Source organism: Aspergillus vadensis (genome assembly GCF_003184925.1).
Source record: "Aspergillus vadensis CBS 113365 unplaced genomic scaffold BO88scaffold_6, whole genome shotgun sequence".
Classification (NCBI taxonomy): Eukaryota; Fungi; Ascomycota; class Eurotiomycetes; order Eurotiales; family Aspergillaceae; genus Aspergillus; species Aspergillus vadensis.
Window position 1 is genome coordinate 915,791 of NW_020292044.1, and position 25,383 is coordinate 941,173.

Genomic DNA, 25,383 nt, shown 5'->3' on the forward strand with positions numbered 1-25,383 from the left:
TGGGTTGATATTAGATGGTCCGCAAGGCACAAAATTAATCGTCATTGCCCTTCAAATAGAAACTTTTTACTCTGCCAAACACTTTGCTCAGTAGTGAATTTCTTATTTTGGCGCCCCTTGCGACCATGCCTGTGCTGCTCTGGGAATGATGTGTAGCACTGGGAATTGGTTCAATATTTCCAGTGGTGCTGTGTCATGCAACAAGGCTTTTGTGAGTATACAAAGCCGACAGAAGTGTAGGAATCTAGCTCGCAGTTCAGCTGGTCATCACACTTCTGTTAGGTGATTGCGTGATTGGTCTTCCCTCTCCTTCTCTTCTTCCCTCTCCCTCTCTCGCTTCACTTTATCCCTTCATCTATTTTTCCTACCACTTCATTATCAGCTCACTGTGTTTCGTCAATTCTATCTCTATTTGGTCATGGATATAAGCAGTACAAGTCATTAGCGCTGCTACAGCATAAGTCTTCGATACGAGGCAATGCTCTCATTCTTCTATTTGGATTAGATAACACGTTCTCTATTCTATACAGTCTTCTCATGACCTTGCTACCTCAAACTCTGCCATATACCAATTCTGGATCGCTTTGGTGTCGCCTGTGATGGCGACTGTGTCATATGTCTTCCTTGCTTCCTTTGCCAAACTCCCATTATTAACCATTCTCCCTGCCCACTTGCCATGCTTCCTCGCCGCCGCAACAATCTTTTCAACTGCAGCAACAAACTCCGGCTCGTCTCCCCGTGCAGGCACGTATCCGAGGAGAGACTGTGCCAAGTCATTGGGTCCGATGAAGACAAGATCCACACCCGGAACGGCGCAGATTGCGTCGACATTCTCCACACCAGCACGGGTCTCAATTTGAATCATGGTGATGATGGTCTCGTTGGCTGACTTCATGTACTCGGGGGTAGTCAGACCATGGCCAATGGCAGGGAAGGCGGACCCTTGCCCCCGCAGTCCCTGTGGCGGGAATTTGGCAGATGCCACCACTTGTTGTGCCTCTTCGACGGTGTTAATTTGGGGAACCATTATGCCGTGGGCACCCGTATCGAGCGCACGCTTGACAATGTCATGAGTAGGACCGCGAATGCGGATGATTGGGGATACACCCAGGGAGGAGATGGCTGCGACAGAGTTGTGCATGGCGTCGTCGGAGATGTGGCCATGCTCGCAATCAATGATGATACCGTCAACCCCGGTCAGAGCGACGATCTGAGCCATGCGCACAGAAGGGAGGGCCATAAAAGTCATTAACGGGTATTCTCCGGCTTTGATCTTGTTGAGAAGCCGTAGCCGAGGGTTGGAGATCTCGGTTGTGAGAGGAGTGGGGTAGGTCTTCGTGTAAGTCATCGTGTCGGTGGTATCAGGAGGATTCTGCGATAGGCAATGATGACTCTTACTTGACTCGTCGACATTGTCAGTTAAGTAGTTGGTCAGCTACAGGGATGTCGGTGGTGTTCAAGTGAACTCGTCCATGCGGAGAGTTGAACGGGAGGAGTGTTTAGCGCTCCGGGAGGAGCTCCGCCGATCCATCTCAACTCCTCCTCCTCCTCCACTCCTCCAGCAAAGGCTTGTCACACATGGACTGAACTGTGTTCATGTGGAGGATAAAAGATAAGGTTAGTGCGCTCCTCCCTCCTTATCTACCCGGCGCTTGATTGCCAGCGAATCAGTGACTCACCATGGTTCGTAACACACTCCACATCAATAGCCGGTCGGCATTACCCAGATGTCATGGCCAGCAACGGCTTGCCCAATCAGAATAACATGATATACACCTTTGATGCTCCTTAATATCTTGGCCAGTCTCCCCTGGGGCGACAGCTCGCAGGTCCTTTTCAAGCCATCACTCCTACTGTCATGGATAAATCAATGGATCTCAAGAAACGCCCCTCGTCCATCAAGTCGGAGGGCAATATTTCCTCTGCAGAAGGGCAGGTTAATGATGTTGTCGTTGATGCGTATGAGCGCATGCCAGAGTCCCTACGCAGCCTTAGCGAAGATGAGCGCCGACGCCTCAATCGGAGAATCGTCCGCAAGGTGGACCTCATGGTTCTACCTACGGTTGGCCTCTTGTATATCCTGAACTACATCGATCGTCAGAACCTTGCTTCGGCCAAGCTGCAGGGCATCATGGAAGATCTCCACATGTCAACAGACCAATTTGCCACAGCCGTCTCAATTCTGTTCGTTGGCTATCTGCCCTTTCAAATCCCCAGCAACCTCCTCATCACCAGAATCGCCCGACCGGGCATGTACATCTGTCTTGCTGTCACCATCTGGGGCTGCATCTCAGCTGCAACCGCAGCTGTTCACACCTACGGCCAACTACTTGCCGTGCGCGCCATCCTCGGCATTGCCGAAGCCGTCTTCTTCCCAGGAGCAATCTACTACCTTTCAGCCTGGTACACCAAAGCGGAGCTTGGCAAGCGCATCGCCGGTCTCTACATCGCCCAACAAGTCGGCAACGCCTTCGGAGGTCTCTTCGCCGCAGCCATCCTCCAACTAGACGGTGTCCACAACATCGCCGGCTGGCAATGGCTCTTCATCATCGAGGGCAGCGCCACAGTCGGAATCGGCATAATCTGCGCTTTAATCATGCCCGGATTTCCACACAACAGTCGCATCCTCTCTCCAATCGAGCGGGACCTGGCCGTATGGCGCATCGAATCCGAAGCCGGAGCCGCGGAAGGCTCAGAAAACGAACCCATCCTTCGCGGATTCATGAAAGCCCTCTCCGACCCCAAACTCGTCCTGATGATCCTCTGCAACATGCTCTCCCAATGCCAGGGATCCATCGCCAACTACTTCCCCACCTTGGTCGGCTCCCTCGGATTCTCCTCTAACACCATCAGCCTCCTCCTCACCGCACCGCCCTACGTCCTTGCCGGCATAGTCTACTACGGCCTCATGTTCTACTCCGATCGCTACAACACCATCTACCCACTCATCATGGCGTGCATCTCCATCTCCGTCGTCATGTACATCATCCTCATGTCCACCCTCAACATCGGCGCACGGTATTTCGCAATGATGATCCTCCCGTTTGCGTCCGTCGGTCCGCAGCTTCTACTCTACAAAACTATCAACCTGCATATGGCCCGTCCGGTGTCTAAGCGCGCTGCCGCTTCCGCCCTGGTGAATGCCATCGGCTGTACGTCGAACATATGGGCGTCATATCTATATTACGATGGTCCGCATTTCTATGCTGCCTTTGGAACGCTCATGGGTTCGGCCTTCCTGCTGGCTGCTACGGTCACGGTGTATCGTGGCTCATCCGTCGCGAGAACCGATACCTGGATTCAGGTGACCCAGAACTAATCGGCAAGGTCGTCAAGGGCGGAGTTACAGAGGAGATGGTGCAGCTGCGGTGGCGATACGAGATGTATTGATATGTAGCCAGCAGGCCTCAGGATATAAAACTTCGTGATGATCAGACAAACTAGTCGTCTCTGATAGTTACATACATACATACACACTCTCTCTTTCTCATATCTAGCTATAAACAAATACTAATCCAACCCCGCCAAACACCCCATCACCAACCTCCCAATAACCCACCTCTCCCTCCAACCAAAAACCCTCCTCGCCCAACGCACCGCCCCCTCCACATCCCCATCACCCACGCCAACCACCCCCATCGCCCCAGGCACACCCCCTCTCACCAACTGCCACGCGACCAAAAACGCCTTATAGGCATACAACGTCACCCACGGCGCCTCGCCCTGCACATTCCCCTCCTCCTCCAAATACATCAGAAACCAATCCACATGGGACTGGAACGCCTTGGCCGTCTCCGCTTCACAGAGGAACTCACACGCCGAGGGCGCCAGCTCCGTCGCCTGCTGGAGCATCGTATCAATACTGGCTTTGACGATGCCGCCTGTGTGGCTGGGTGACCACATCTGTAGCTCGATCATGGCGGTTTGCCAGGTTGCCGTGGCGTGGGTGGTGGATTTGGGGGACGGAGTTGAGGATGGTGTTGGCGAAGGGGAGAGGAATACTCCTAGGGATAGGAGCGATGAGCGAAGCGCTGAGAACCGCTCCATGCTTAGCATGCCGGTCATGGTGGACCAGCCGGAGATTTCGCGCGCGCTGGAGATGAGGAAGTGGGTGATGTTGATGGCGCCGTAGGGGTCGAAAGGGGGGATTGTGGATGGAGATGTAGATGTAGATGTAGATATTGTGTCTGTAGGTGATGGCGAGGAGAGGAAGTGGCGGACTGCGTCGTCGTAGCGCATCGAAGTAGCATGATGTTGCTGTTGGGCGATGAGTTGGAGATGCGCCCATTGGGCAGCGGAGGGAGCGGTCCAGTGGGTTTCTGGACAGGGTAGGTCGTGTTTAACTTCGAGGTGGGAGATGGCGCGGGGGATGGAGAGGAGTTGGTACCATAGGGCGTCGATTTGGTGTACGGCGAAGAGGGTTCGTTTGTGGGATTCGGCTTTGATGAATTCTTCCCAGAGGGAGTCGAGGTCCGATGTGTGGGCGGATTCGGTGGGTATTGGGTGCATAAGGCCGGTGGAGCGTGCGAGGGATATCATTGTTGCGTGCATTTGGAGGCCTTGTGTTGAGTCGGAGCCGCAGAGGTACATCATCGCGCAGATTTGGAGGAGAAGGTAGGTTTGGATTAGGGGGAGGTGGTCGGTGGTGTTGGTGGAGTTGTTGGAGGAGAGGAGGGAGCGCGCGAGGAGGTAGCAGCGGGTGGAGAGGCTGATACCTGTGTTGGAGCGGGCATCGCATTCGGGGTCTTCGCCGTATTGGTATGCAAGGGAGAGCATGGCGAGGAGGAGGTGGGAGGGTATGGCGCTGGGATTGAATGTTGGATGGTGGAGGAAGGGGAGGAAGTTTGACACATGCGTAAAGAAGAGGTTGCAGCCTTCGCGGATTTGTGAGGCAGATGGAAACCACTTGCTTTGAGACAGGGTACTCTCGGGCGCGATAGGGATGATAGAGAAATCTTTCGAAAAGCTGAGGTCGCTCAGGTCAATATCCGGAGGCTGTGAACTGGATATTGCGGGCGGCTGGCTGTCGAACTGGTCCGTTGCTTGGGGAAAGCGTAACAGGCTACGCTCCAGATCTAACGCGTCTAGCAAAACAGACTCGTCCATTGATATATGTTGTGTCAGGTTACCTGGGGTAGGCTGGATACGATCGCTGTTCTCTATGGGTGATGCGCTGGACGCAGTGCTAGTCCCTCCTGCATCATCTCCATATTGCACTTGCGATGGTTCAGACGTCCATGCAAGCTTATCCAGCTCCAGCCCATTAACATCCTGCAGCTGCCCACGGTGTTGGCCAGAGTTCTGAGGCCGAAGGGAACACTCGTCCCTTTGTTTTGACCTCTTCGTCGTCCGTATTTGCTCATGTTCTGCATGCTTCCTCTTCATATGCCGATGGCGCAGATCCGGACGCGAAAATGTAGCCTGGCATAAGTCACACGGCAATGAAACTTCCTTTCTAGAACGGGAATGAAGAGCTGCATGTCGTTTGAGATTCTCATGTCGAGTGAACCGGCGCATACAAACCAGACATTGAAATGGCTGGTAGGAAGTCATGGCTGCGTTGGTGTGGATGACAGTCGCCATGAGGAGAAGCTGGACAGGAAGAAGAAGCAAAGAGGGGAACGGCACGACGGAGCAAATGAGAAAATCCGGGGCGCATAGTCTTACCCCACCCCCGCAATTTGTCTAGTCGATCCTTCGGTTCGCAGATGACAGGTGGCTGGCTGCTCTTGGCACGCTTGGACGGTGTGACAGTTGGATAGCATTCGGCTATGAGAGGAAGATTCTGCTCACAAATACTCTGATATTTGGACCAGAAAAGAGGGGGAAGAGGTGCAGATGAATACTGGGGAAGCTAGTCTTATCAATGACGGGCAGATCGGCTATTGACTCTTATCTGATATCGTCCGTCTTCCCCAGATAACGATCTTTTTCTGGCGGTCTCTGATTGGCTAGTACTCCCCCTATCAAGGCACTGCCATGTGGCCTCGAGATTCTCCTGGCTAGAATCGGACATTAGTAGATGTGGTAATTGCGTAGGCTTGCTGTTTTTCAATAGCTAGAGAGTATCAGATATAGTAGGATTGCTTTATTTAATTGATCACCAGGCTGCCTTTAACCTAGTAAGCCCGTTGTATAACGCCGAATATATATTTCTTATGTAACATACTAGCTGTCGAGTGACCCAATACAGGTTCCCAATACCAACAGTAACAAAGAAAGAAGATGCTTACATCAAGCTTGTCTCAGGTTGACCGAAAGTAATTACAAAGCCAGTGGACTGAACGAGATGAATTCCCACCGAAGCATGCAGGCAAGAGGAATAGCATAGCCCCCACCACATACTATAGCTTTTCGAAACTAGTGTGATATTATCCTACTACAAACCTCATCAGCCTCATAACCATTTCCGAGTCCTCTATTCTCCGGAATGAAGCCATAGAAAGAGATCTCCACAAAAGTTGAATGCCCCTGACTCACCTCCCTCGACTGCCAAGACCCCGAGTAAACAGCATCAAGTCAACCAGTTTGCAACATAACCAACGAAATCGCCATGCTATCATTACCTATAACTGCTATTCCTCACTGGCGCTTCAAAGACACAGAACCCGACATTCACGGCACGGAAAAGATAAGAAACCCCCCCCCCCCCCCCAAACCCCCAATAGGGCTGAAAGACATAGTCCGAGATCCTCTGACTGCCAAGACCCGCACCAATACCCGATCGTGTCAAAAGAGCATAAAGGGCCGTTCCGCTACCACGGTACCATCACCCTCCTTATTTATTTAAACTACTATTGAATTCCTGGCTCGCAGGTAGACCACTTTCCCACACTTCCTATTTTGTTCCCCATAAACATACTCATTCCGTCTTCAGAGTCTCAGAGTCTCGGTCAAAAAGATGAACGCCGATGAAAAAACCACTACATCAACTCCACACCCCTCTTCGCAAAGGCCTACTAGCCTTCAAAGGATCGCACGAAATCCGTGGACGTAAGTAGAATTAGACCCCGTCATTACAATCCAAGGGACACAGAGCTAACTCATGTCAGCCTACTCTATATTGTACTATTCACCGCCAGTCTGAGATGTCTGTGGAGTTACATGCAATGGCCTAAGGGAGGAGATATGGCGCTATCGCTCAATACTGCTCTTACAGTACTCTATATTATTATACGGCGCTACGTTGATGAGTAGTGGAATGCCAGTCAATTCTACTCGAAGTCGATAGGTCCTAATATAGTGGAAATGGAGATGATGATGATCCTAAAGTTGATTATATGTTCCGCAAATCATTATGATTGCTACAGAATTTGTACAGGTCCAACCCCAGTAATGCTGGGAAACAAGGTTCGCGTGAATCAACAAATCGCTCAACGTAATCCAGAATAAAATGCCAAAATGTGCCCAAAGCTTCTTCGTGCTGCTCGTTGTCGCTGAAATGTATTGTATGGTAACCATGAATGTAAATCATTGATGAATGTGCTGCCAGATGCGGAACCCTCTCGGGGCCATTGAAGATATGTCATGTTCAGAATATACCAAACCGTTTCGATTTCCCTTCTGTCTCATATATTAGACAGGTTGTGACAGAGTTGGAGAAAATACGCACCTTTCTTTTCCTTCTGCCCACGGCCGGTGCCCGCAGCTGCTGCGCTAGCCTTCTCTGGATTGACCCCGTCGACAGCCGCTCGAATGGCGGCAATTCGGCGCTTAGCTCGGAGATCTCCTTGCTCCGCTGCTTGTACGTACCAGACATTCGCTGCTAGGTGGTCTGGCCGGCAGCCAATGCCCGTTTCCGTGAAGTATCCAACTGCATATTGCGCCTTTGTGAGTCCTGCGGCAACGTCAGCATTTCAGCACTTGCGCTATGGACGCCTGTGTCTTACCAGCCTCCGCAGCACGCTTAGCCCATTCGTAGGCTTCATACTCATCCTTTTCCAGCACAGGCTCTGCCCCAATAAGATACCAGGCACACAGTGCCATCATGGCCAGAGGATGGCCACCCTGCGCAGCGTTGGTATAGAAATGGATCGATAAAGCAGGATCTCTTGGGCATTCGAGTTTGCCGTGCTCATAGGCATCGCCCAAGCGATAGCTGGCCTCAATGTGGCCTAGGTCCGCCGCCTTGGTGAACAGCTGGGCAGCATAAGCAGGGTCTGGAAATACGTCGTCGCCATATCCCGTTTCGTGCATTACTCCCAACTCATAAGGAGCAGAATTATACTGAACGTCGGATGAATCAGTAGCGCGTTTCATCCACTTAATACCTTCGCGATAACGTTTTCCTAGCCCCATATCGCCTTCCAGACAGGCCTTCGCCATACGTAGCATAGCGCCCGGGTGATTTTTGGATGCTGCCTGTCGGTAGAACTGCTGTGCCCGAGCAGCGTCAACTCGGGTACCCCAGCCGAACTCATAGCACAAAGCAGTCCGGTAGCATGCTTCGACATGTCCGTGTTTACTGGCTGCCAGGAACAGTGGGAACGCCCGATCATAGTCCTCTTTGCCTTTGCTGAACAACCCCGAAGCGTATCCGTCGGCCAGGTAGTATTGAGCAAAGGGATAGCTGCGATCAGCTAGGCGCTGGAGGATGGATTTGGACTCGCGCAGAAGGCTAGCACGGCTGATGTCGCTTCCTTTCTGGCCATACACTGCAGATGCACCGTCGACCTCATCGGGAGGCATTTCCAACATTGCGTTCACCATAAAGATGGCGAATTCATATTGAATGGCGGGGTCATCGGTCTTCTTGACATTTGCCAGATACATATCGAACGTTTGTTTGTGGCTCAACAAGGATGCGTTGTTGCCGACAGCGGATTGCAGATGGGAGTTGCCAATCTGTACCGGGGCAGGTCCGGGTTGCGGATAGCAGCTGTTGAGCTGTTCAACGAAAGACACTGGTCGGACGTCGGGAGATGCACTGGAGTCCCGGGATGATCCACGGGCGTGGAGGTATGGCGAGAGCCGAGAAGATCTCCGCCTTTCACCCAGGTCGGAGCCAAGTGAGTGTGTTGAAAGAGAACGCCCATTGGCGGCTGGGCGTGGCTTCTGTAGATTCTCAGATGAGCCATTTGCTGGTGATTGCTGGTTTGCGGGCTGGGGAGCTTCGTACGGTCGATGATGGTAATGCAAAGGTTCGTAGAATTCCGAGGCTTGCGTCGTACTCTCGAGACTGTCCCGGGAAGAGCTAGTCTGACTGTCTTTGGCAGGTTGTTGGTCCAATGAAGATGTGCTCGTGTTAGGCAGACTGTTGTCTTTGGTGTGAGGATCGACTACCGACCAAGACGCACTGCTATGGGGTGTGTGCCCGTATGTCCGATGCTCTGGTGGCTGGGGGGCGTTAAAGTCTTCCGCCTGGGGTGGAGATGATCCATCGATGGTCTTGCCAAGAGTCTGCTGCTGCTCGGAGAGAGAGATGTGGGCGAATTCATCAGTAGGAAGTGTCATTTCAATACCATCCTCATGAAAATCTAGCTCTGCCGAATCGCTTTCCCCATGGATTCTGACCCGTGGAACCGAATAGCGTTGGCTTTCGGGGCGATCTTCCGGCATGGACACCGGATCCGTCAGAGACTTCCTAGGAATAGGCTTGCTGTATAAGCGATTGAAGCTGTCCCGCCGGGGTTCACGATGCACCGGGGGGATGGGAGGAGAAGAACGAAGATAAACGGGCGGAGGGGATGAAAGCGGCTGGGGATAGCCGCCGCTGGCAGAGCGTGCCATCGTCCCTAATTCCTCTGTCTGAGATCCGATCGGTGATGGCAGAATCCCACAAATGTATATTCCGAGCGTGGTCGCAGAACAATCCCTGATAGTGGGGACGACCGTCAAGGTAATTTGAAATGGCCCCGAAGTTATGCGATAAGCTGTGGACTATGCATGGGATATGAACCATGTGCGCTGGAGCGAGGTGACGAGTCTCGGGGGCTGCAAACGAATGGAAAGAGACAAGGCAACGAGGGGAGATCAGGGATCGCGGGACAAGGGACTGCTGCTGGAATGTGGAGAAAGCTGGAGAAGGATGATGGGTCAGCTCAAGGAAATTCGGGGGTCCACCGGGAAAATAGGCCTACCTTGCAGGAAACGCTAAACGATGGGTCCTGATGGGATGCAGCTGCTGAATTCCATGACGCAGAGAACAGAGGAGTGAATGGGGGATATGGAGGACAAACGAAGGTCCAAAGGCCACTCAAACGAAGCGAGAGACCGATGAAAGAAGGAAGAAAAAAAGAGTGCCAAGTGGGATTGGCGAAGAAGTGGGAGGGTTATTCTTGGGGGCAGAAGAGGAGAAATGGCTCGGGAAGAGAGTTGCGCCCAGAAGTCAATTCCGGCTTAGTTCCGTATAGAGTATGGGACTAGTAACAAACGGTACTTACTAGATACATCCCTCTCTCACTAGTAGACAACTCACTCCCACTACCACCAGTAGACTGAATGGTCATTGAATCACTTTCAACGGTCACGAGGTCAAGAATAGACAGCTCACACTTACTCTTCTCGGCCCGACTAGCCCGACTGGGAATGACAGGGTCGCCAAAAATAGCCCCAACTCGACTGCCTGCTTACGCTGTCTGTACAATGCGTGTCTCACTGTCTCACTTTCGCTACTTCCACTACAACTTTCAAGGCAACCCAATCCAATCATTCATCCCATGCTACGGCCGTGCTGTTCGTTTGGCTCCTTCAGGAATTTGAATATGTTGAATGTCTTAGGCCGCTGGGAGTCAATGCTCCCGGGCGATTCCACGATCCATGGGTCATGAGGGACTCCAGTAGCCATACTTAATCGTGGTGGCTGGTTAAATTTAAACTACTCTACCACTACCCCTCTCATTGCTGTCATAGAGTGTGGACCCTTACGCCACATTGGGCTCAGGCCATATGAACTGGCTAACTATATTAATTCATTTATTCCCTCGTCTTTCAGTTGGCACCTTCGGACTGGTACGGCTGTTACATAGCTGAATCCCGCTATTTATTGCATAAAGCACTGTGAATCAACAGACAACGATTCGACCCATCCATGTCAACCCTCTCTAACACTCGTATGATTACTTTTAGGCATTATTTATCTGCGCTGGTTCACTACAAAGGGACTAGTCATTGAGAATATAGAGGACTATTATACAAGATGCCTGGCCAGGTGATGATCCCCCACACCCCTCTCGTACTTGTATGTAAGCAATATGATCGAGTAAGATGGCGTGACAGCGATCCACGCTCGCATCTTCCCGCCTGTAGCCTTTCGGACACGGAGTGCACAAGGCTGCTCCGTCCAGATTGTTTTAAAGTACCCATATTGGCGGAAGAATCGGAACCCCGTCGGCGCCAGTCGGTGATTGGTGCGCGCGGCCCAGAGAACACAACGGAACGGTCTCGGCGCACAGTCCAGAGTAAGGCTTCCCATTGGCCTCCGGGGGAATGGGCAATCGTTTGCCCGGATTCCGATCGTCTTGGCCGCCCTGCGGGTTATCCTTTCGATGACTGCTTATTGCTAACTACTACGTAGTAGATGCGTACTCTGAAAAGCAGATCTCTCTCCGATGTCCTCCCACCGCGTGAAACTGGGGTAATATTGTGTTTACCTCTGTTACATACTGCTTGGTATCAATAAAGCTCAGGCCGTTTGAGGTGATTATTACGAATGATGTGAATCCAGAAAGCATCCTGGCCATAAGTAGCTGGAATTTCAACAATGATATACGTTGGATTGCACGGACGCGTCATTGATATGAAGCATGTAGCCCGCTCCGAAATAAGGACATGCCACATCATACACGTATTCATGACATTCATGACATTTTGAGCATTGCTAGCAGCGATCTCGGAAGAAGATTGAATACTCTGATCGACATATGCGCAGTATGATCCACCTATATGTCACAATGAGGCCCAGTGTCAAGATTTCTCTACAGTCTAATGGGCATGTCTGGTATGTGATTCGAACTACACGATAGTACCCAGACCTTCCATAGTGTAGGTCAGAGTTCCCTATGGAGATCCCGAACTTGAACCGATTAGTACCACACCAAAAGGCCTAGGTCACCAGCAAAGTGTGGATAAGAGTACTCCCAAGCTTACATCTGATGGAGATTCTCGATTCTTACTGTGCGTGATGTTGTTACGCGACCAACCATATAATGGTGCCCGCGTGGTCATGATAAACATACAGTACTGTCACGAAGGAAGCTCTCTTCAGTCTTCATATCACGTGCACGGACATTATCATCCAGACTGGTGATCACCACGTGGTCAGGTCGCCATTGAATTTTTGGTGACTCGATGTGCAGACCATGGGTTCCTTTTAGGGATCACATATATGATGTATCAATTCGAGACGCACGAGTCGAAGCTCGTAGATATAGTGGTCACGCCTTCTGTCAAGGGTAACAACTCCAAAAATTGACATTCAAGTCACGACGGACAGACATTGCTAAGGAGGTCAGGTAGAGATTTCGACCTCCAAGCTAAATCTATAATTAGATAAGCGGATACCGAACTCATGTCCATTCGAAAGTGGAGAGACGAGATTGCCGATCGCCTCGGGACCTGAACGAACGACAAGGTAATTGCCCTGATTAGGGGCGAGGGGGAGAAATATTCACGCTCATGAAAGGGGTGCAACATGAGAAGTTACTAGATCATGTGGTCGGACTTCCTCTAAACCCCCTGTTCATCGTTAATTGAGGTACATATGGCTGAGAGGGAGAACATGAAATTTTTCTAGTGAGCAAGGCAGGATGGGCCGGCTTATATAGGACAGACACTGAAGATTCTCAAGTGTGATTTGATGGAGAGGATAAACCACTCCTTTCCAGGGCACCGCTATCCGGCAAGGGGAGCTGTCCGCGGGTGTTTCCTTGCCAGCAGATGTTGAGAAATGTTGGTAGAAATCTGGGATACACGATACAGGCTTCTTGAAACATCCCCTACTTCCTTGGCAAGGCTTCAGACATATAACGAGTGTTTCCAGAGTACATGACGATGTATACTTCGGTGTTCTGTGTTGGTGTTTCAATCTGTGACTCGAGATCATGTAGCAGCCGGGACAGATGATATGTGGATAGGTCGCATTGCTGTTTAAGCGAGATATGACCAGGAGACTCACAGGGCTAAAATAATCTCCGAAGCTGCGTCGTGCAATGATTAGCGAGGAGGAGATCTCCTGAGCAGGCAAGGAACGAGTAATGTCTCAAGATTTGGGAGTTGATAAAGGGGGGTTCCTTATCTTATCGCAGCGGTGATCAAGCTTAATAGCTCCACCTGCGCGTCAATATTGGCTGATCGGGAGTCTACCGTCGTGCTAGTATAATAGTAGCTAGAACAAAAGTATCTATTGTAGAAGAGAATTGAAAGCGAGTTCGTTGTGGCAAAGATCATATCCCTAAATAAACAAGAGGCAACAACGTAAAAGTCCAACATCCAAGTCTCCGCACGCCCACTGTGCCCACTGCCAAGGCATCAAGGACGCAGTAGTGTAGCAATTGCCAAGGGGACGCCCTGACTCCAACTCGCAAGCCCGGCGACTATTGGCCCCCGGGCCTGCCGATCGCAGCGGGCGATGGAGCTGAGTTGGAGCCGACAATGGGCTGTCACTCGTCCACTGCGCCTAAGCAGCCAGGGGCATGCCGATCCCAACCCCAGGGTCCCGCGCCGATCCCGCCGATTGCTGTTTCGGCCTGCGTTGGCGACGCTGGCCAGCTGTTGCTGCTTCCCTGCTATCGATTTCTACTACGTAGTCTACCCAGTAAGTAACGTAACTTGTTTTTATGTGGATAATATTTTATTCCAAAAATATCCGGTGGGCTAACCGTGTGCCTGCATCACATTCACCAACGACTCACTTTGATTATGACGCCCGATCGGAAAGAGCATCGATCGACAGCGTCTCCTCTCCCTGCCTAAATAAACGGTCGCGCCCATCCCCATCCCTCTTCGTCATCCCTACCTGACCCGTCTTTTGTTCCTTTCCTCTTTCTCCCAACCTTTCCTCCTCTCCACGTTCTTAACATTCCATTCCTCCCTCGTGCACGCCCAGGTATGTGTCATTTCTATTCCCTATCGTTTTTGTATTGTCGAATAGCTTCATTTGTCCAATAATTAACAACGACCGATCTTCTAGTAATTCAACGCGCACGACATCAACAATAACCCTTTACCTCTTCTCATCCCTTTACTCCATAATCACAATGCGTTTTCTCGCTGTCATCGCTCTCCTCGCCTCTGTTGCCGTCGCCAGGCCGGCTGAGAATGGCGCCCTGAACGCGCTCAACGTCCAGGTTATGTGCCTTGGAGTGAGTTTGGCCATGTCCATCATGTCGTGATATAACAGCATCCTAACTATCTCCAGCGTGACGACGGACTTTGCGTTGGCGGCAACATCACGGCCGCCGGAAACAGCTGCTGCCCTCCACTGGTCTGCGGATCTGACCGGGTAAGTGTTCTATACCAGCAATGGTAATATACACAACAATGACTAACAGACATTACTTCTTCAGAAATGCCACTAAATGCCAAATACCCAAGTCTGGCATGTTGACGTCGAGAAATTCTCTAGACTGTGAAGATATAATGCGTACAGGGGTGGAAGATGTGATGTCGGATACGCTGGCGTGGGTGATAAAGGCATCTCGAACGGCCGGGTTCATATTGTACTTGTCGAATACGACTAATATGTGTCAATAACACTGCGATGCTGACAAGCTCGCTCAAAAATTTGAGTTGGGGTAGTTAATTAGGAAGATATACTAACTCTATCCATTGCCATTGATTACTCTGACCAATTGACCATCCTGGTAAACCACTAGCTTAACGCTGACCTAGGGACGAGTGACGTGCAACAATGATCACCGTATGACGAACTATTACTACATCTATCCCTTGTCTTCCGCTCCAATATCCCCTCCTGTTCGCACATTCAACGCCTGCCTACGCCCTGCACGAAACCTGCGACGCGCTCCCAAAGACGCAGAGAATGCCATTCTTGAACACTTTCTTTTGGCATTTCAAGATCATGTGTCTCGAACCTCTTTCTGCACCCGCAGCCTACGAACGCAGCCGAGCTCTTCACCAATGCCGACTGTCGTTCCTCAAAACAAACCTCCAAAGAAATTGCCAGAATACCTGATTTTCACGACTTGTTTATGATTGCCACCCAGCATCGATTATCGCTGGTCGGTATCGGCGCTATTGCGTCGAACAAAAGAAGGAATTCTGTCTTCAGAAAGAAGAAGCGGTGATGATGTGAGACAGGATTCTCTATTTCTGTCCCCCTCCACCAAAAGCCTTGGATTTGATTACCGGTCGCCCAGTCTTCTACACATCACAAACAGTAAATTCCGATACTCTTCTTGAATTATGCATGATGAGATGGATGGCCTCGGGATCCTGTGTTCCAGTTCTGGAGAGTCCCCCTTCAACAGGTAACGTTGACCCGTCGACTCGATTCTGTGTCGGAATTATCTTTCTAGAGCTGTGGTCTGGAAAACGTGATGTTTGTCATGACTCTAGGACGGTCAAGTACCTACTTTGTTCTGGAACTTGGGCTTGGGTAAAGATACAGCAGCATACGGTGATGATGAGTGGTTGACTGTGCTTTCCACGATTTACAACGTCTCTCGTTTCTTCTGCGGCGACAGACAAGACGCCGAACAGATTGTTGCTCACCCTCCGGAACTACTGATTTGATGATGGCATGCCCTTTAGGTCTCCGAACCCTCCCCGTCTTCCTCTTTATGCCGGTGGGACCATGTCCCGTTCCACCTACAGCAGCTCTCGTGCTGCACCTGTTCTGGTATTAGATACGGGCATCACGCTTTTGCTCATATCGCACAGTACACATAGAAGCTTCAAAAAACGCTCGTTGACGCAATATCGTTAACATATCATACTTCAAAAGTTTCATCATTCCCGGTTCCAAGATATTTCCAGCCTACTTATTCAATCCCCCGATCAAGCAAACCCAAACCACTCCATATCCTTATCCCCATGAATCGGCACCGTATGACCCACGCCCGTCGCGAAGATTCCCTGCAGACTATCTCCCCAGATCGTCGTCTCGTAATTCGTCTCTGGGGTGTTCGCCTCCGTCTTCTCAGGTGCGCTATAGTCATACCCGAACACCCCGGCCCATTGCTTGCACGTCTCGTAGTAGTTCTGAGGATACAGCGTCGTGTCTATACTACCGTGGTAGATCTGCATCTTTGGACGACTACCCGAATAACCCGAGTACATTGCCTCGGCAATACTGGCCCAGTGCTCCGGGGTGGTGATAACCTCGCCCTGGGCACAGGTGGAATTCCATCCGTCTACTTGGTTGGTGTTCGAGTAGAAGCACCCGGCTGAAACGCCGGAGTAGACCGTGCCGGCGGCGAAGAGCTCGGGGTAGGTCGCTGCCATTACATTCTATTCTAATCAGCACGTGCCGTCTTTTTTGTGATTCCGGGGTGTATTAGGAAAAAGGAAGGGTGGAATGGATACCGTCATCATAGCCCCCGAACTCGATCCCGTCACAAACACCTTGCTACTATCGGCCCCATACTCGCTGATCGTCCAGGTGACCATGTTGGCAATGGAGTTACTGTTTCCACCGCCATTGTGTGTCAGCGTTGCCTGTGAACTCACGTCCCAGCAGCCGCCGGAGTATGGGCTGGACGGGTAGATCACGATGAAGCCGTATTGCTCGGAGAGGGTGGCGTAGGGGGAGGCGCTGTAGTAGCCGGGTCCAGTGCCGGTGCCTATATTTGTTACTTAGACTTTCGCTCATGCATGGGTATGATAGAGATCGTATAAGAAGGGGTACGTACAGTAGTGGATTGCAACCACGATACCTGGATTTGAAGCCAGGTTATTAGGCACATAGATGTACATGCCTACATTTGTAGGGTTATCACCGAAATCGGTGACCTGTTGAAGACTGCCACTGCGCTTGACAGCATGGGCGGCGATGGGGTGGAGGAGGGAGGTAACGAGGGTGGTGATGACGAAGAGGATGTTGGTTGAAAGTAGCATGGTGATTTCTTCTGCCGTGCTAGGCAGTATGCATAAATCGTGCTAGGTGAAAAGAGATACAGCTTGGGCAGTAGGGAAGACGCCAGAGGATATGAAGACGATTTATAGCGCTGCAGGGAGCGGGTAAATTGAAACATTATGGAGTAATTGTGTGTTTCTATAGCTATCCGGAGTATTGGTTCAGTGGGTATTTGGCAGTGGTCTAGACATAGGAAAGACAGTGTAGGCTGATTTCATTACGGAGATTAAGCAGGGCTAATGTGACAGCCGTGACAGCTCCGACATGAGGAGTCTGGGATAGACTACGGAGTGGGAACTCCAGATCGAAATGGTTAGAGATCGTCGTTGCGGGCCGAACTCCGTAACAGATCCCGTTAGAGCCACTGCAGGGCTGGGCCACTGGTAATTCTTCACATTGGCGGCTGTGCGGAATGTGTGAGTATGCAGCATCAAATAGCCGGTATTCAGCCAGAATGGGTATTTGGCTGCGGAATAATCTGGGGTAAAGCTTAAGCAATCGGCACATTTCTTTGCCATGTGAGTGAGGTTCTTGGGAGTATACTCCCGGCACTGACGAACGGATAGTTTGGATATCTAAATACGCGACCAGTCCAGTCATAGCAGGCTCAAGTCCGACCTGAACTCTGTCACAGCCTTTTGCTTGAGGCAAGAAAGGTTTCAGATGGGTTAAAGTGGATGAAGAAAAAAGTTGAAGTTACGGCGTAGGTGGTCTAGTACGTGCTTAGACTTATTGGTGACTAGTAACCCTTGTTTCTGGACCACGGCCTTACATCTTCCATAGTTAGTCGATAGGTCTTCGGTTTTATCTAGTCGCATTCATCAGTAACGTAGTCACTTTTACGTCGGATGAAAGGATAGCTCACACCACAATATGCAGCCAAATATCCACCTCTCCCTTCCTCCTTTACTTTGTCGAGGTCGGTAGCACAGGGCACCGAGTTGTGACAACCCAATACCCATGTAGCTAGCGACTGGCCGCGAGGAGAGGTAATGGCGATAATCATCTTGAGAGGTCTGTCCTCCATCAACACCACAAGCTTCGCTTTACCCAATTTTCTAAAGCAACCTGCTGTCCTTCCGTCTTTTCTGAATATGACAACTCTCTCCAAACGGCTATCAGTTCAACGACTACTTGATAAGTAGAATTCTCAGGTAGGGTATCTTAGGCAGCTAGTTATGAAATCTCTTATGTCTGCTCAGTGGCGAAATCTAAGGCAGTCGAGCTCCATATCAAACCCGTGCTGAAGATGCGGACAGAACCAAGGCAAGAGAAACGGCTGATAGGTGGAATGTCATAAAGGGATTTCAATTTTGGATCTTTCATAATGCGAATCAGGGCGTTTTTATATTTTCTCCTTAATTCATAAGCTCAGAACATAGTGAGATCAATGGAAATACCACCAAGCCCACTTTTCTGGCTCCATACCGCCTTATTCCTTGATATACTCGGCAAGTAATAATCGTGTCATCCCGGGCCCATGGTAGGTATTTCCAACGACTCATTCACCGGTAATCTGCAGTTTCCTCTAGCCAATAGAAGCTCTCTACTCTCCTAGATGTTGGAACAATCGCGAAAATCCACTTTGTCCTCCTGGCCAATAACGACGCGCCGGTTCAATGTCTGGGACGCGACGAGGCTGACAGGGGGGTCCTTCCTAATCGAGAAAATGTGATGCCTGAGGTCATTAGTAGGACCTAGTGACATCCACTTCCTGGACCTCTCTCACCCAAAACGCTCTGTTATGTGCCTACTATTGACACAGCAGGATACAAATCTGCGCATATTTGAAGCTTTTATCATACAATACAAGCCAACAATTCGGTACATCAACACCTAACGAATGAGGATCAAATGAATCAGGATATGTCCCAAATATGATTTAGAGCTGTGCGCGAGCTTCTGCAGCAGGGCCAAATGGGTTCTTGAACCCAGCAAACCCGTTGACTTTTGTATCTTCCAGTTTGGCTCGGAATGCTCCCAGTCCCCCAAAGTAGAAAAGACTCGACGTTGCGTCTCCTGGTGAGTTCTTCCTAAACATCCACGATGATCCTTTGTTGAAAAGAAGTATCTTCGCTATATGTTCGCATACCTCAGTCCACTCGCGCTCAGCTTGTTTCGTTGCTTCAATTTCACATTGCTTCCCTGTGTGTTTGGTGATATCCTGGGCCCGCCGGATCGCGTCTGTCAAAAAGCTAACTTGTATCTCCAACAACGGAGGCACATTTCCGAAAGCCACCCTCGGTCCAAGCACGGTCAGCAGGTTCGGGAATCCTGCAACTGAGCAGCCCAGATAGCAGTCCGGACCAGTACGCTTCCAGCGGCCATACAGAGTTTCGCCCTTCTCGCGCCCTTGAATGTCGATTTGAGCGTAGGTTCCGTCCATAGCGTCAAAGCCAGTTGCGACTATTATCACGTCTAGCTCGTAGAGTTTGCCGTCTGAAGTACATAGACCTTTTGCCGTTGCCTCGGTGATGGGATGTTTCTTTATATCAATCGCATACACGTTCTCCCGGTTGAACTGCTCATAAAATCCAGCGTCTGACAACGGCCGTCGGTTCCAGGCATCCTTTGGAGTCAAAATAGCTCGCTTCTTGGGATCCTTCACAATCTCTGCAATCTTCCTGCGAAGGAATCGGCAAACCTCTTCATTAGCCGCTGCGTCCACAGCAATATCTGAAAATGCTGCAAACATCATCTGGATACCGTTTCCGTCCCTCCAGAGATGCTCCAAGATCTCCTCACGCTCTTCTGAGGATACGGACATGATTGGTCTGTCTTGCTCCAGAAAGCCCATTCCCAGCCGAGAAGTCAATACGTCTGACCAGACCTGCGGGAACTTTTCATCCAATGATTTCTGCTCTTCGGGAGTTATCTGCTTGTCGTTTGCTGGAATAGTATACTGCGGAGTACGGATGAAAACATGGAGCGATTTCACCTTGCTAGCAATAGCAGTGACTACTTGCACCCCGCTTGAACCAACGCCTATGACACCAACACGTTTGTTCTCCACTTGGATGCTTGGATCCCAGGTAGCTGTGTGGGCAACCCGGCCTTTGAAGCTTTTTAGACCAGGGATATCAGGAACCTTGGGCTTGACGAGGGCCCCGACAGCCGTGACAAGGTATTTCACCCGATATACATCGCCAGTCTGACACTGGACCCTCCACTCCTTGGCAATATCATCCCATCGGGCTGCGATCATCTCCGTATTGAAATGAATGCGGTCGCGGAGATCATGTTTCTCGACGACATGCTTGAGATAGTCCATGATCTCCGGCTGGGTGGAATATCTTCTCACAACCGGATGGGTTTGGAGTAGTTCTTCGTCGAAGGCATAGCGATAAACATGACTCCAGCTGTCGCTCAGAGCACCGGGATATCGATTCACATACCATGTGCCACCGACGTCACTTTCCTTTTCAATCGCCTGGACGGCCAAGCCTTCCTTGGCGAGGGTATACAGGGTATAGATACCAGAGAAACCAGTCCCTACAACGAGGGCGTCGAGACAATATTCATGGGACATCTTGTTGTTGCCAGGGGCTCGGTTTTGGGATGAATTTTCACCTTTCTTCTTGTGAGCTGGCTGGGATTGACTAGTTTATATCCCTGTGCTCTGCTTACTATTTTGTCCGACGTCTGCAATGCTTCTGTCCTTGATAAGGATCCTTACATATGTGGCTACAAAATAACCAGTCATCGCATTTGCAGTGGCGGGCCTTGAGACGTAACACGAGGATGACATACCCAAGCTTCATAGCTGCTTCGTTATCCTCATTGCGGGTTTGAAGCCGTTTCCGGGACATCAAAGTCAAAGTGCTGACTATTCTTCTGAAAACGGAGGAATCCAGAACCCAACTTCAGGCCTCCAACCAAACCTTAACCCGCTCCTCATGCTCACACTCTCGCTGCAATTCTTTATCAGCCGATCGCTTTCTAAGCTTCAATGAAAAGACCCTCGGAATGCCCGAAACCTTTTGACAGGGAGTACATTTGCCACTTTTCAGCTTGAGAGACAACACGAGGAATCCAGCAACTCGTGACCAAAATGATCAACGACGGCGTTGCGTGTTCGACAGCTGTAGGTTTATCCTAAAACTCTCTGTGTCCTTCACCTCTTCGTTATCTTCCGATTGGAGCTGTCAATGTGTAACAATGCTGCCTTCAGTGCTGTAGCGCTTATTTGTCCCGTGCAGAAGCTACAGCCTGACCATGATAATGACAAGACATCCTTGTATCACCACCCGTGCCGCGATAAACTCCATCTTTGACGCCTCTATTCGCTCCTAAGTGCCCGAACTCAAGCACAGCCATGACCCGGGTGTCCAAATCTTCTTTAACTTCCTGGTTAATATAGGATATCCACTTGTTCAAGCAAGTCTGCCTGCGGAATAAATCCCGATCAGGCAACGCAACATCCACTTCGGAATCATAACAAGCGCGATCGTTTACGGGGACATTCTTGGTGTGACTATGGCATAAGCTGGGTTATACAGAGGCTTGCAGGTATATAGAGACGAACTCTACTCTGCGTATCTGATGTAAGCATCATATATGAATCTCAATCGCCCAACATGCGACAGACTCTTTTACTAACGACGCTCTGTCTCTTACTGATAGGTCTCACAACCAATGTACTAGCTCGGTCTCGGCTTGAGCACCAACCAGCATGGGTACATCACAGTAGAAGAAAGGGCCAGTTGCACAACATGCGAGGTCGCTCCTCAACACCTTTATATGCACGCACGTCGAGCAAGCAACTTTACAGCGATCAAGTCTCCCAAGAAAAATATTTGGGGGGAGCTGACAGATGTTGAGACGGCGTCTCTTGTGCAATGGCTGTTCCATCAGCCTGAGCTAAACCTAACCGCCGCCGATGACGCCGGAGAGTGGGACAATACAATGTAAGCTTAGCTACTCCGTTCATGGTAGCACACTGACCATATAGTACCCTTGTCGAACTGTGCGTCCGAACAAGTCCGATGTGCTGCAGTATCTGGACCACGATCACCCCCCTCCCACGCGTTATGCACGTGTCGTGCTTGACGTACGTGCTAGTCTCAACCCATACTACGCCGAAATACTGGTTGGACCTCTGCCGGTTACCAATAAAACTGCCACCACTTGGGTGCCACTCGAATATCCTTACACCAGCAAGACACAAGGCCGCATACGCAATCTTGACGCTGACCACGATACCATCTACTCTGAATGGCTATACAAGATTAGCGCTTCGATCGCCGACATCACTCTGGACCTATTCAATGGCACAGCCTTAGGCCTAGACAATGATACCATCAGAATCTCGGGCATTAACCCCCTGTGGCAGGATGACGGTCGGATCATCCGTTGGGATACATTTTGGAACCTCCCTGTTGACGAATTCGACGCCAGCAGCATTCTGCCCCTGGGATTATTCTTCAAGTCCGACATCACAGGCCGTGATCCATCTAAGTGGAAACTCGAAGGCTGGTTCTACAATAACATGTTCTACGAATCCACCAACGCTTTTCGAAAGGCATACTACTCCCCAGGCTTCGTCAAGCTACCCTCTAACGCTGAAGGCGACTGGGCACGAACAGACCAGACCAACAGGGGCCGGTCCTTCCGGAAGATCAAAAGCAGCCACCAGTCATGGTAGCTCCATCAGGAGCACGGTACGCTCTCGACACAGACCAAAAATACGTAACCTAGATGGGCTTTTCCTTCTATATCGGCTTCTCCCGCGACACCGGTGTCTCCATCTTCGACGTCCGCTACAAAGGACAGCGCATTCTATACGAGTTAGGCCTACAAGAAGCTTTGTCACACTACGCAGGAAACGACCCCATTCAATCCAATACCGCATACCTAGACTCCTACTACGGCTTCGGTCCATACACATTCGAGCTCGTTAAAGGCTATGACTGTCCAATCTACGCCACATATCTCAACACCTCATTCTACGACTCTGACTCAACACACACCCACGTCGACAGTCTCTGTCTTTTCAAATACGACGCCGACTACCCCATCCAGCGACACACCACCCAAAGCTACATCTCCAGCACCAAGAACATCTACATCACTCTCCGATCCGTCTCCACCATTGGCAACTACGACTACACCATCAGGTAACACCCCTTCCACCACCCCTTACTCACTCACTGAAGAACCAAATTTCAGCTACTTCCACCTCGACGGCACCATCGGCATCGAAGTCCGCGCCTCAGGCTACATCCAAGCCGCCCACTCCGCCCACAACACCAACTATGGGTACCAAATCCACTCGGCCCTCTCCGGCTCCATGCACGACCACATTCTCAACTTCAAAGCCGACTTCGACATCCTCTGCACCGCTAACTCCATCGAACTCACCTCGCTCGTCCCAATAACCACCACATACCCGTGGTCTGATATTAAAACCCGAAACACAATGCACCTCTCCCGTCGCATCCTCTCCTCCGAAACAGAAAGCCGTCTCAACTTTCCCCAATCAGCAACAACAACAACGCTCAGCATCATAAACCAAGACGCCCGTAACGCTTACAACGAATACCGCAGATTCTGCATCCTCCCTTCCTCTACCTCCTCCGGAGGAGGTACAAACCACCTAACAATCATCAATTCCACATCTCTAATCCACGCAGCGCACTGGTCCGAACACGACATCCAAATCACAAAACACCACGACCACGAACCGCGGTCCGCGCACTCATACAATAGCCAAGACGTATATAATCCTGTGATCAACTTCGACGAGTACTTCGATGGCGAGTATTTCAATCAGACGGATCTGGTGGTGTGGGTTAATCTGGCGATTCATCATGTTCCCAGTACCGGGGATTTACCGAATACGGTTATGACCACCGCGGTGGCGGGGGTGAGGTTTGTGCCGGTTAATTATTTTACGGGGGATCAGAGTCGCGGGACGGTGAATATGGTTAGGGTTGAGTTTGGAGATGAGGATGGGGTGGAGACGTTTGGGCAGGAGGGGGAGAGGGTGGAGGTTGTGGTGAGGCCGATGGAGGAGGTGCTTTGGGGGTGAGAACTATATTTCAGTACTGGGCTTCTCCTATATATAGTATCTACCTAATAATCATATATATCTCCCCCCATCCACCGTAATCACCTGTCCCGTCATATAACTCGACTCCTTCCCCAACAAGAACCCAACCGCATCAGCTATCTCCTCAGGCTTCGCACACCTTCTACCCAGTGGCACCTGACTGAGGTACTCTTCTCGCACGTCCTTAAACGAGATACCATCTATCAAAGGCGTATCCGTAGCACCCGGCGCCACGCCATTAACTCTGACCCCCTGGCCCGCAAAACTCGCCGCCCATGCTTTCGTCATGCCCAACACGGCATGCTTGCTCACCGTGTATGACACATACCCCGGGTTAGCGTGAAAGGATGCCGTTGAACATAGATTCACAATCACTCCTCGGCCTTCTCTAGCTGTCGCTGGGTTGAACTGCTGATCGGCCTCGCTTGGGAGGATGTGCGAGAGGAACGCATTCCCCACGTTCCATACGCCGCGGACATTCACCTCCATGACTCGGTTGAAGAGATCATCGGATTCGAACCCGAAGGTGACGGGTTTGTAGGCGATTCCGGCGTTGTTGATTAGGCCGTGGAGGGTTGGGGTGGTGGTGGTTATTTGGTCGAAGGCTTCTTTGACGGCGGTTACGGAGGAGACGTCTGTGTTGGGGTAGAAGTGGAGGTTTTTGTTCTGGGGGAGGAGGTGGGAGGGGAGTTCTGGGGGGGTGGATGAGATGTCGAGGACGTGGACGATGGCGGATCGTGTGAGAAGGTAGTGCAGCACGGCGAGGCCGATGCCTGAGCAGCCGCCGGTTAGGACGTAGGCTTTGCCTGAGTGGTAGTCTGTTGTGAGGGTCATGGTCTTAGAGCTCGGGTGTTTTGAGGTTTAGGTAGGATGATGGGGCGAGAGTGGGTTTGGATATGAGGGGTGTTGGTGCTTTTAGATGTTAGAAACCTGATAGATGGTAGCTATTGCGGTGTAGGCTTAGCATAACATGCATAGGGGTGGACAACCATGTAGATTGCCGCCCAGGTTGAGGTTCATGCATTGGGATGACTGCTGCATTGAGCAAATAGCATGAATGTGGGTTTGCCCACCAATGAGCAGCCTTGTCCAAGCAGGGATGTTTCTTGAACTAATGGAAACCGCACCCATCACAGCATTCGATAGGCCAGTCAACTTCTTGATTTGGAGTTTGTGCGACTGTCAGCTGCTTGATGATCTTGTTCTAGGGACACTAGTATGAACTATGGGCCCAGTGCGTCTCATGCTGATAACCGATGCACATTGCTGTCCAGTCGATCACACACCCTGGTCTAGC

At 50.7% G+C, this 25,383-nt stretch overlaps 9 protein-coding genes across 9 annotated transcripts; 3 read left to right on the forward strand and 6 right to left on the reverse strand.

The window, feature by feature from the left end:
• Window positions 1-450: 450 nt before the first annotated feature.
• On the reverse strand, window positions 451-1,449 carry BO88DRAFT_486529 (HpcH/HpaI aldolase family protein; the record flags this gene model as incomplete). The annotated part of the gene is made up of 2 exons (XM_025712457.1): window positions 551-1,449; window positions 451-492 (listed from the first exon to the last, which is right to left on the reverse strand). The coding sequence occupies exons 1-2, from the start codon at window positions 1,346-1,348 to the stop codon at window positions 451-453; spliced, it is 840 nt and encodes a 279-aa protein (XP_025565010.1). The 5' UTR covers window positions 1,349-1,449.
• A 231-nt stretch (window positions 1,450-1,680) lies between these two features.
• Window positions 1,681-3,308, forward strand: BO88DRAFT_413382 (pantothenate transporter; the record flags this gene model as incomplete). The annotated part of the gene is made up of 3 exons (XM_025708123.1): window positions 1,681-1,683; window positions 1,805-3,261; window positions 3,305-3,308. 3 exons carry the CDS (start codon window positions 1,681-1,683, stop codon window positions 3,306-3,308), a joined length of 1,464 nt encoding a protein of 487 aa, XP_025565011.1.
• A 202-nt stretch (window positions 3,309-3,510) lies between these two features.
• On the reverse strand, window positions 3,511-5,553 carry BO88DRAFT_442536 (uncharacterized protein; the record flags this gene model as incomplete). The annotated part of the gene is made up of 2 exons (XM_025709960.1): window positions 3,511-5,042; window positions 5,067-5,553. The coding sequence occupies 2 exons, from the start codon at window positions 5,551-5,553 to the stop codon at window positions 3,511-3,513; spliced, it is 2,019 nt and encodes a 672-aa protein (XP_025565012.1).
• Window positions 5,554-7,237: 1,684 nt separating this feature from the next.
• Window positions 7,238-9,729, reverse strand: chs3 (putative chitin synthase activator (Chs3); the record flags this gene model as incomplete). Its single annotated transcript, XM_025712078.1, has 2 exons — window positions 7,238-7,837; window positions 7,890-9,729. 2 exons carry the CDS (start codon window positions 9,727-9,729, stop codon window positions 7,569-7,571), a joined length of 2,109 nt encoding a protein of 702 aa, XP_025565013.1. The 3' UTR covers window positions 7,238-7,568.
• A 4,032-nt stretch (window positions 9,730-13,761) lies between these two features.
• BO88DRAFT_486533 (uncharacterized protein) lies at window positions 13,762-14,771 on the forward strand. Its single transcript, XM_025712458.1, has 4 exons — window positions 13,762-14,044; window positions 14,129-14,300; window positions 14,357-14,440; window positions 14,505-14,771. Exons 2-4 carry the CDS (start codon window positions 14,196-14,198, stop codon window positions 14,514-14,516), a joined length of 201 nt encoding a protein of 66 aa, XP_025565014.1. The 5' UTR covers window positions 13,762-14,044; window positions 14,129-14,195; the 3' UTR covers window positions 14,517-14,771.
• A 1,186-nt stretch (window positions 14,772-15,957) lies between these two features.
• Window positions 15,958-17,016, reverse strand: axeA (putative acetyl xylan esterase; the record flags this gene model as incomplete). Its single annotated transcript, XM_025712079.1, has 3 exons — window positions 15,958-16,410; window positions 16,486-16,742; window positions 16,812-17,016. The coding sequence occupies 3 exons, from the start codon at window positions 17,014-17,016 to the stop codon at window positions 15,958-15,960; spliced, it is 915 nt and encodes a 304-aa protein (XP_025565015.1).
• A 1,467-nt stretch (window positions 17,017-18,483) lies between these two features.
• Window positions 18,484-20,650, reverse strand: BO88DRAFT_403381 (flavin-containing monooxygenase). The gene has a single exon (XM_025706345.1). The coding sequence runs from the start codon at window positions 20,562-20,564 to the stop codon at window positions 18,918-18,920; it is 1,647 nt and encodes a 548-aa protein (XP_025565016.1). The 5' UTR covers window positions 20,565-20,650; the 3' UTR covers window positions 18,484-18,917.
• A 962-nt stretch (window positions 20,651-21,612) lies between these two features.
• BO88DRAFT_423972 (membrane copper amine oxidase) lies at window positions 21,613-24,065 on the forward strand (the record flags this gene model as incomplete). Its single annotated transcript, XM_025708703.1, has 6 exons — window positions 21,613-21,754; window positions 21,792-21,942; window positions 22,097-22,577; window positions 22,634-22,723; window positions 22,808-23,151; window positions 23,204-24,065. 6 exons carry the CDS (start codon window positions 21,613-21,615, stop codon window positions 24,063-24,065), a joined length of 2,070 nt encoding a protein of 689 aa, XP_025565017.1.
• Window positions 24,066-24,090: 25 nt separating this feature from the next.
• BO88DRAFT_247087 (SDR family NAD(P)-dependent oxidoreductase) lies at window positions 24,091-25,031 on the reverse strand. The gene has a single exon (XM_025702186.1). It carries the CDS (start codon window positions 24,918-24,920, stop codon window positions 24,117-24,119), a length of 804 nt encoding a protein of 267 aa, XP_025565018.1. The 5' UTR covers window positions 24,921-25,031; the 3' UTR covers window positions 24,091-24,116.
• Between the last annotated feature and the right edge of the window lie 352 nt (window positions 25,032-25,383).